Source organism: Bos mutus, chromosome 6 (assembly GCF_027580195.1).
Source record: "Bos mutus isolate GX-2022 chromosome 6, NWIPB_WYAK_1.1, whole genome shotgun sequence".
Lineage (NCBI taxonomy): Eukaryota > Metazoa > Chordata > Mammalia > Artiodactyla > Bovidae > Bos > Bos mutus.
The window spans coordinates 104,451,255-104,461,599 of NC_091622.1; the positions used below are offsets into that span (position 1 = coordinate 104,451,255).

General features: G+C 55.7%; 1 protein-coding gene across 2 annotated transcripts in view; it reads right to left on the minus strand.

The window, feature by feature from the left end:
• NSG1 (neuronal vesicle trafficking associated 1) overlaps positions 1 to 3,191 on the minus strand; it is a 48,554-nt gene extending 45,363 nt beyond the window's left edge. Inside the window, exons 1-2 of one of the 2 annotated variants that reach the window (XM_070372686.1) lie at positions 3,103 to 3,191; positions 1,991 to 2,146 (exon numbers count right to left, since the gene is read on the minus strand). In XM_070372686.1, the coding sequence (XP_070228787.1) occupies positions 1,991 to 2,119 (129 nt within the window). In that variant the 5' untranslated portion in view covers positions 2,120 to 2,146; positions 3,103 to 3,191. Of the gene's footprint in view, positions 1 to 1,990; positions 2,147 to 2,546; positions 2,810 to 3,102 lie in introns of those variants that run through there. The other variant, XM_070372685.1, reaches the window with a different exon arrangement.
• Positions 3,192 to 10,345: the final 7,154 nt, after the last annotated feature.

The following is a 10,345-nucleotide window of genomic DNA, read 5'->3' on the forward strand; positions in this document are numbered from 1 at the left end:
ATCAGTTGAGTGACCTTGGGCATGTCCTGTAAACTCCCGGAGACTCGGTTTCTTCATCTGTGACCTTAGAAATCTTCTGGCCCAACCATCACTTCCTGCTAGAATCCCCAGCTGGGAGCATCACAGGGATGGGAGATTCATCACCTTTCAGAGCAGCCTAGGTTACTCCAATACTTTGGCCACCTGATGCAAAGAGCCGACTCATTGGAAAAGACCCTGACGTTAGGAAAGATTGAGGGCACGAGGAGAAAAGGGTGGCAGAGGATGAGATGGTTGGATGCCATCCCTGACTTGATGGACATGAGTTTGAGCAAACTCCGGGAGATAGTGAAGGACAGGGAAGCCTGGCATGCTGCGGTCCAAGGGGTCACAAAGAGTCGGACAGAACTGAGTGACTCAACAACAAGGCTGCTCCTGGACGGCCCAATTGGTTGGTCAAGACTTCATACCTCCCTGAAACCTCCTCCCTGCTATAAGCCAACCGTGTGCCAGACGTTTCCAAAATGGAACAGACTTAGGACGCAAGAGGAGGCTGAGTGGAGGGAAGGACCTGACGGCAGTGCTGCCTGGGCATGCAGCGTTCCTGGCACAGGCTGCCATGGCTCCTGGGCTGAGGCAGGAGGGGAAGGTGGGGATGGTGGTGCCAGGCTGTGCTAACCCGGCAAGCCTGAAACATACATGGCAAAAGGGAGGTGGGAGCCAAGGCCTCAGACAGCCCTGCCCGTCCCTCAAAGCCTCTTTTGGACCATCAATGCCCCAGAGTGGTCCCACATGCCCCAGGCGCACAGGCGAGATCAGCTGATCCTTTTCCTTGAAATGAAACACTTGTTTCAGCCTCCCTCCAGCCTCTGCCCCCCTGCCTACCTACCCAAACACAGAGTTGGGAGGATGAGAATCACCTGGAGGAGCTGAGTAAGCCTATCAAAGGGCCCACCATGTGAATAAAGGAATCCTCCAGAGAGGATGGATCCATGGCAGGGATATTCCCCGCATCCCCACCCCTGCCCCGTCACCCGTCATCGCCAACAGGCTGGAAAAAAGGCCAAGTCCTGAGTCAGAACCGCCCTGCCAGGCGTTCAATGAAACAAGAAGTGCCTGCACACTTCGGGGAAGAGAGAGCGCTTCCTGGTGGCTGGGGTGACTTCTAAAGAGCAGCAAGGCGGGCAGAAAGGATGCGAGTGCCCAATTTTAGGTCTCCGTTTCACGATACAGTTGTCTAGGCTTTTAAACGTTTTCTAAGCGTTAACTCTTGAAAAGACTAATCTTAAGGGACAGAAAGCACTCGATTGCAAGCTGTATTTAAGAAAAGAGGGGATTCTTTAAATTCAGCACACACGCAAAAATCCCACTTCCAGGAGAGGATGGTGAACGGCTCTCCCCAGTTACACGAACACTGAGGAGCGCGAGTGTTCAGCTTATTTGGAGATTTTCACAAAAGGAACAAAGAGAGGAAGGTGGCGGCGAAGGAGCGCGCATTCTGCCGCAGCTACCACCGGTGTGTTTGTGCGGGGGGAGAGGAGGAGGCCCCCAAGGGAGGGTCCATCTGGCCAGGGAGAGGGGTCTCCCCACCGCAAAGGGGCAAATCGGAAACTGCACCACCCCAGAAGGCGCGAGGGGCAGCCGAGCCGCTCCTGGGCTCACCCCCAAAGCAGAGCCCCGGGTACCCCGTGGCAGGCAGGCGCAGAGCGGGGCTGGCGGAGGAGGGGTCAGGGACCTTTCTCGGATCAGGGTCCCACGAAAATTAAGAAAGGATCTTTCCCGGACAGCGCAGTTCCTGGGTCAGCACGAAGCTGTCATCCAAGGCGGGGCGCGGAGGGTGGGGTGATGGGGGGCGCAGACCGCCCGCTCCAGAATCCCTCGCGGGTACGTGGTCCCTCGAGGCGCGTCCTCCACCCCGCCCAAGCCCGTCCCCAGCACACACGCGGCGCGATCCTTTTGTTTCGGCCGCCACCCGAGATTTGGGGGTGCCGGGGTGGGGGGGGCCTCTCACCTTATCCGGGGGCGGGAACTGCAGCTGATTGACATCGAGGGGCGTCATCAGGGGGATGGTGTCGAAGCCATCCTCCAGCAGCGGCTGCTTGGTGCCCTTCTCCGCGAAATTGTTCCCCAACTTCACCATGGTTCCGGGAGACCCGAGGCTGCCAGCCTGCGGAGCGAGGGCCGGGCGGGAGTCACCGCGAGCCGGACCCACCCGCTGTCCCGGGCGTCGGCGAGCTCTCCGGCCCCCCGCCTGGTCTCCGGGGAGGGGTCGTGAGGATGCAGAGGTCGCGGCTCTAGGGGTGAGGGGCGGGCGCGGTGTATTTACGGACTCCCACCCGCTGGACAAAAGCGCCGAGTACAGGGGCGCACAGCCGCCGGAGAGGGGGCGCCGCCCCTGCCCGTGAGGTCTAGACGCGTCCCCGGTCCTGGCGCGGCTGCGCCGGAGACCTGCCCAGGGACCCCCAGTCCCGGCCCTCCCACCGAGGGGTGATGCGCGGCCCTGGACCCGGCTCCCGGGCGGGAGTGTCCAGCCCGGGCGCCCCGCGGTCCCTCCGGCCGGCACTCACCCCACGCCCGGCTCCGGCAGGTCTGGGCTCCGGCCGCGCTCCGAGCCTCCGCGTCGCCCGCTCCTGCTCGCAGCAATGGCGGAGGCGGCGCCGCGCGGGGCCGGGGCGGGGGCACCGCGCGATTGGGCTCCCTCCTCCCGCTCGCCGCCTCCCTTCCTGCCGCTCCCGGGGGTTAATTGAGCGCGGTGAGTGCGTGCGTGTGGCGGCGGCAGCCTTGACGCAGCGCGCGCACCGGCCGCACAAAGGAGCGCGGGCCGGGCGCAGCGGGGAGCGCTCCCCGGGGGACCCCGCGATCGCCAGGACCTGGGGGCGGGGGAACAGGGGAGGGGTGGGATCGCGCCCCGGATGGGAGGCTCCGAGCGGCGGGAGGGCGCCCACAGGGCTGAAGCAGGGAATGGGGAGCGGGGCGGGCGGCCAAGAGAGGTGCGGGCTGCGCAATCCCGGGGCGGCGGCCCGGGCTCAAGGCAATTGAAAGCCAGAGAGGGGCGGGGGGCGATGCTAAGGATGGAGCAGTCCCCAAAAGTAGGGGAAAAGGTGCTCCCCCCACCACCCCCACCTTGCAGTCGATCTGGGAGTCCTGAAGAATGGGGAAGGGTCCGACGGGGAGGGTTCCAGGAGGCGGTAGAGGGCGGCAGAGACGGGAGCGTCCAGTTAGCGTGCGTGGCTGGGTGCGGGAGAGGGCGTGTCCCTGGTGGAAGGAGGCACGGATGGGAATCGAGGCTGGAGTGCGGGGTGGGGGGAGTTTTTTTTTGGGGTGCAGGCTTGGGGGGCGTTCTCCAGAGCCGGGGAGGGGGGCCCGGATTTGGGGGGACGCCCAGGTTAGCTGGAGGAAAGGAAATTCAGGGCAAAGAGAGCGCGCTGCGTGCTGCGTCGGAGGGTTTCTCTGGTCCCGATCCGAAGAGAAAGCTCGGGACGCTTCAGGCAGCTCAGCCTCAGGCCTCCAGGGCGCAGAAAGGGATCGTCCTGGAAAGAAAGAGGGGGTTTCTAACACGATCCGTTGGCCCACCCTCTCCGCAGCGGGGCCACTGTCGCAGCTGCCCAGATTAGGGCCCCCATTTTACAGACGTCCAACCAACTCTGGCTTTAGGACTTCCCCAGAGAGAAATTGCCGGGGTGTGGGAGCAGGACCCGGAGCCGAGGAAGGGGGCTCAAGGAAAAAAGGGCTCTTCCCAGGCCCCTGTGTCCTGCTGGGGCCCTGCTAGGACCCAGAGTAGGTGTTCCCTAAAGTCTTACTTTAACACACTTTGCCTGCTTCTGCTTTGCTTGACCGGTGCCCTGAAGCCCAGCGTTTTCCATCAGCTGCCTGCAAACCAGCCCCGCAAGACCTCCTGGCCCCCAGTCTACCTCTAGAATAGGAGCAGCCACTGCCTGCCAAGCCTTGAGCCACCGGCTCAATCTAGGAACCTGGCCATGGGCACCTTGGTTCCAGAATCACCAGGAGGGTACCAGCAAGTGAGGTACCTCTTACATGGCTCCAAGTCGTCACCAGGGTCCAAGTGGGCCTTTGACCACAGTGAAAGGGTCCAGGCTCCTGGCGCACACTACCCCTGGGCAGACCCTGGGGCGGGGCGGGGGAGGGGGCAGGTCCCAGGTGCTGGCCCCTGCCACTGGCCTTGGGGGCCTGACCTTAGCATCCTTTGGGCAAAGAGCCTTTGAACGCAGGCCTGGTACTTCGATAAGGCGTCTGTGTGTGGTCCAGGTTCTTCCATGGAACCGGGGCAGCCTCCTTCCTGACACTTTGTTACCTCCTGCAGCGGGTGAGCAAGAGTGGCCAGAGTCTGCTCAGGTCCTGGTGTAGGTGCAGATTAAGCTTACAGATCATGAGAAACTTTGTGGGCTTAAGCAACGGAAGCTTTGCCCCATCTTAGGTACCAGCATTTTACAGACCCCAACACACACACATACACACACACACACCAGTCAGAATCCCACACAGGGAGCTTCAGGGTGGGCCTCCTGCACCCCGTGTGACAAAAGCCCCTTCAAGGCTCTGTCACCTGTGAAGGACAGAGACAAGAACTCATGGTTGTCCCAGAGACAGCAGGGAACAGTTGCCGTGCGTTTGCTTGCTTTCTCGTTTTGTCAAGGATTTTGGCCCTGCGCGGGTCATTGGGTCTCTGCAGTTTGGTTCTGTGGGTTTTTTGTTGGGTGCCCAGGGCTTCCCAGGTGGTCCTAGTCGTAAAGAACCTGCCAACGCTGCAGATGTAATAGACGCAGGTTCCATCCCTGGGTGAGGAGGACCCCCTGGAGGAGGGCATGGCAACCCACTCCAGTGTGCTTGCCTGAAAAAATTCCATGGATGGAGAAACCTGGCAGGCTACAGTCCATGGGGTTGCAAAGAGTCAGACACAACTGAAGCGACTTAGCACTAGCAGGCCATACCAGACCCCTGAAGGGCACACACATGGGCAGGGCAGCGCACAAGACACACAGCCCGCCCATCAGCAGCTGAGGGGAATGAAATGAACAGCCTTTGGACAAAGCAGAGCGCCCACGGGAGTAAGCGACCATGTCCTATGCCAGGGGGAGGGTGCAAGAGACTGTGGGCAACATTTGAAATCCTGGAGGGGGGTGGGAGGGAAGGCAGAGCAGGCGGAAGGCCTCACAAGTAGGGGTGGAGGTGCAGGCATCCGTTCCCAGGGCTGCTGTAACAAATTACCCCAAACTGGGGGGCTCAAAACAGCAGAAATGTTTGGTCTCACAGCTCTGGACGCCAGGGTCAGACATCAAGGTGTCAGCCAGCCACTTTCCCTGCAGAAGTTGTGGGGGGAGTCTCTTCTGCCCCTGCCAGCTCCTGGTGGCCCCCGTTTCTTGACCTGTGGCCACATCCCTCCAGTCTCTGCCTCGATGGTCGCCCCGCCCCTTCCTCTCCTGTGTGTGTCCCCTGCTAGGGCACTTGTCATTGGATTTCAGGGCCACTGGGATGATCCAAATTAATGTTCTTGCAAAATCCTCAATCACATCATTTGCCCTATACGGTAACATCCACAGGTTCCGAGAGTTAGATTTGGACGTGTTTGGGGAGAGCACCCTGGAGCCCACCATAAGCTTCAAGCCTTTAGGGGTGCAGGGAACTGGGGAACTCAGGGTCGCAGATGCTTTCTGGGAGGGGCAGGGTCTGGACTAGAGAGTCAGTTGAAGCGGCCACAGTCACAGAACTGGGGATCAGTGACGCTGTGTTGGTGGTTTTAGGGCAAACGGATTTAAGGTATTTTTACAGTCCACACAGAATGAAATCTGTGTGGAATACACCGTGTTCTTCCCTGGGACCCCAGTTTCATCCTCACACCAGCAGTCTGTAATTCCTGGTGCCTCACAGGATATTTGACAAAGATTTGGTTTTTGCAGATGACTCTTTCAGGGACGTTTCTAGGTTTATGTTCCCTTCTGGGGACTGACCCATCACTGCAGGTGGCTGAAGTAACTGCCACCCCACCCACCTTCCACGGGGCAGGGCAGCCAGCTGCTGCTCCCCAACACTCGAGACCCTGTTCCCAGGTTCTAGCCTCTCAGCAACTTCTTTTGTCCCACTTTGTTGGAGCCCAGACTGCCACAGCAGGAGGCAGGCTGACCCAACCTGATTTCCAGTCCTGTCTCTTCCATTTCTAGCTGTGTGACTTTGAACAAGGTGCTTAACTTCTCTGTGCTTCAGTTTCCCCTGTATACACGGGGAGGATAATAATAGTCCCTCCATCACTGTCTCGTGAGGGTCAAATGAGCCATTATTTGTAAAGCCCACAGTGCCTGCTTCGACTCTTATTACAGCGTTGACCTCTCATTAGGTGGTCTCTGTTGTCGGTAGCGTGTGCTGGAGCCAGGCAGAGGTGGTCGAGGCTTGTCATGGGTGTAGGATGAGGGCTCAGAATAACTAAGAAGACTCTTTCAGGGTCCTGATGAGCCTCTTTGCGGCTCAGGGAAATAAATGCCTAGTCCCAGGCCACAGAGCTCTGGGCAAATGTGGGGCAAGCCCTGGGCTCACTGGGCTGGCTTCCCATACCAGCATGGTCCCCAGCATAGGAGCATATCCTGCAAAAGGACTCAATTTCTCATTTCTCCATCCCCCGTGCCTAGAACAAGGCCTGGCGCACAGCAACTGCACAGGAGTCAGATGTTAAATGAAATAGGCACCCACTCATCTTACATTCACAGTAGATCCAGACATCCTAATGTCAGGTTTGTAAAGCCAAGCTCAAGTGTGTCTTGAGAAAATTCACGGTCTAATTCAAGCTGAAAGCAAGCTGGCCTGTAGCATCACTGAGACATTCCGCTTCCTAGGGTTAACCCTGCTGCCAATGCTCATTTCTGGAAAATGCCAGACCTTGTTTTAAAATATATGACGTATAGACAAAATCATAAATACGGTCATTTTTATGATTTTACTGTTTCACTCACCTTTGTAGTCCCCAGCCCTTGGCACACACTAGGGACTCTATGAATGGTTAAAAAATGAATGAGCGATACTTTTGTTCCTTTCTCTGTACTTGGAGGAACTAAATAAACAGGATTAAAGGGGCTCCAAGTCATTAGGTTACCTGTTACATTTTAAACAGAACTATGGTATTCCTCATGCGAAGAGTTGACTCATTGGAAAAGACTCTGATGCTGGCAGGGATTGAGGGCAGGAGGAGAAGGGGACAACAGAAGTTGAGATGGCTGGATGGCATCACCGACTCGATGGACGTGAGTTTGAATGAACTCCGGGAGTTGGTGATGGACAGGGAGGTCTGGCGTGCTGCAATTCATGGGGTCGAAAAGAGTCAGACACAACTGAGCAACTGAACTGAACTGAACTGATGGTATTTGGGGTTTTAGAGGTCTCCAGGGAAAGTTGGGGGGTTGTTTGGTTGTTGTTGCCTGTATAGCCTTAGTGAATCATTCAACAATTCCTGATCTTCCCCAAATGTTTCTTAGATCCACTTCACTTTGGCTCTGAGGTCCTTGACCTTGGCAGGGCTGCAGGGATGGGGGGCTGTGAACAAGAAAGACACAGCGCTCCAGGGAGTGATTCTCTCCATCCTCAGTGTCCTCATCTAACATGATGGGAGTGATCACAGAGGTTTCTTTTTTTCATCCTGATTTGGGATATAAGAAAAGAAGTTTTCTGTTTTTTGTTTTAATTCTGCATTTTTTTAATTAAAAATTTTTTTTAATTTTTTGGCCACATCTTGTGGCATGAGGGAACTTAATTCCCCAACCAAGGATGGAACCCATGCCCCCTGCAGTGGAAGCATGGAGTGTTAACCACTGGACCACCAAGGAAGTCCCGAAAATACGATTTTTAAAATGCTTCCTACTTGAGTCCTGCAAATGTTTGCATTTTCCATCAGAGAATTGCAATTTTGGGTGACTGATGGGCATAAAGTCAGCAGAAGTTGATTTTTTTGGGGGGGGGGCTTCCCTGATAGCTCAGTTGGTAAAGAATCCGCTTACAATGCAGGAGACCCCAGTTTGATTCTTGGGTTGGGAAAATCCTCTGGAGAAGGGATAGGCTACCCACTCCAGTAGCCTTCCCTGGTTGAGCCTCCAGTTGAGCTTCCCTGGTGGCTAGGCTGGTAAAGAATCCACCTGCAATGTGGGAGACCTGGGTTTGATCCCTGAGATCAAGATCCCGTGGAGACGGGAAAGGCTACCCACTCCAGTATTCTGGCCTGGACAATTCCATGGACTGTATAGTCTACGGGGTCGCAAAGAGTCATACACGACTGAGCAACTTTCACTCACTGAATTGTCTCCAAGAAATGCTTGTAGCTCCAAATTCCTATGGTTTGCACAACCCAGGCTGCTTTCAAATGTTCAAACCTGTCCAACCCTGAAATCAAGGACAGTAGAGTAGAAAGATACTGAGGACAAGGCCTGTCACTGTCTAGCAGAGGGGACTTAAAACAATATGCACTGAGCCCTCCATCCTCCACCCCAAGATTTTCCTTTTTTGCAGGGAAGGAGGGGGAAGGAGGAGCAGCAGCACCTCCACATCACCCTATGCTCCATCCTCCCCTTTCTGCAACCCCTGTCCCCACCACCCCGCCCATGCTTACCCCCCACACATAAGGGGCTAGGGGTGGGGAGCAGCGCATTCTAAGAACATCCAATGTGGTATTTTGAGGGGAGCAAGTTCAGAACACAGTCCTGACTGGGGAGGAACTGCAGATCAAGTGACGATGTAACTTAGGATCAAGGGCTTCTCAGAGGTTGAATCGTCCTCTAGCTCCACACCCTGGCTTTACATTTTTCATCCAGGGAAGCTGAGGCCCAGGGGGAGTTGCATGCACTGTCACCAGCCTCTCAGAGAAGTAGAACCTGTCCCTGGGGCTTTTGGCAGCTCATCCTCCCTGGGAGCCCTGGCAGTGAACTCACAGACCAGGCGGACTCCCTCCCCCATCCCTTTCCTTCACCTTCCAGGCACCCCCACTGCGCGGGGGGCACCCCCAGGGATGTGCTGGGCACCCCTCCCCCTGCCCTTTTCCTCCAGACCCGTTCCCACTGTCCCATCCTCTCTCTAATCCTGCAGACATCCTCATGCCCTCTGACCAATGGGATCCTGTGTCCCTGTCCCTAAAAGAAGGCCACTCAGGAGGAGCCCCACCCCCTGCCCTGCCTTCCTGCTCCCCAACCTCGGCTCAGGCTGCTGGACCACACCTTCTGGGCCCCAGACCTCGGTCACACCTTTGCAGACAAGCCCTCTTCAAACAATCCCATTTAGCAGGCCACCTGCTACCTCTGGTTGTCTTGACTCATGATACAATTGGCAGTGGAGAAAGTGTTTGCTCCTGCCTAGACCCTTCCTGGAGCCTCCAGAAAGACCCCCATGTCCTGCCCTGACCTCCTCTTGGGTGAAGAACTGTATGCCATTATCCTTTTCTTTCTCACTACTCAAAAATTCCAAAGTTGTTGTGTGTTCAGTCGCCCAATCATGTCTGATTCTTTGCGACCCCATGGACTGCAGCACTCCAAGCTTCCCTGTCCTTCACCATCTCCAGAAGTTTGCTCAAACTCATGTCCATTGAGTCAGTGATGCCATCCAACCATCTCATCCTCTGTCGCCCCTTCTCCTCCTGCCTTCAGTCTTTCCCAGTCATCGGGGTCTTTTCCAATAAGTCAGCTCTTTGCATCATGAGGCCAAAGTATTGGAGCTTCAGCTTTAGCATCAGTCCTTCCATTGAGTATTCAGGGTTGACTTCCTTTTGAATTGACTAGTTAGATCTCCTTGCTGTCTAAGAGACTCACAAGAGTCTTCTCCAGCACTACCATTTGAAAGCATCAATACCAAAGTGGTGGGGGCAGTCATTGTTATTGAGTCTCGAAGTATACCCGTTTTACAGATAAAGGAACTGTAACAATAGGCAGAAAGACTGTATCAACCAGAGCCAACAGGGCAGTGAATGCTATCAATCCCTGCAAACCACTGTGTGCAGTTCTATTATTCCACCTCTCAGACAAAACCACTGGGTCTGAGACGAGATATGGTCACTAAGACAAGCTCAGGGAACGTCCCTGGTGGTCCAGTGGTTAAAGCTCTGCCCTTGCACTGCAGGGGGTGTGGGTTCCACCCCTGGTCTGGGAACTAAGATCCCACATACCTGGCGGTATAGCTGTAAAATGTTTAAAAATAATAATAATTTAATAAAATAAGGAGAAACTAAGCTTAAAAAAAAAAAAAAAGACAAAGCTCAGAAGAACCTAGTGAAGATGTAGACTCTCCACCAAAACTACCATTTCCTCATCCAGGAGGAAGGAAATGGCAACCCACTCCAGTATTCTTGCCTGGAGAACCCCATGGACACAGGAGCCTGGTGGGCTAC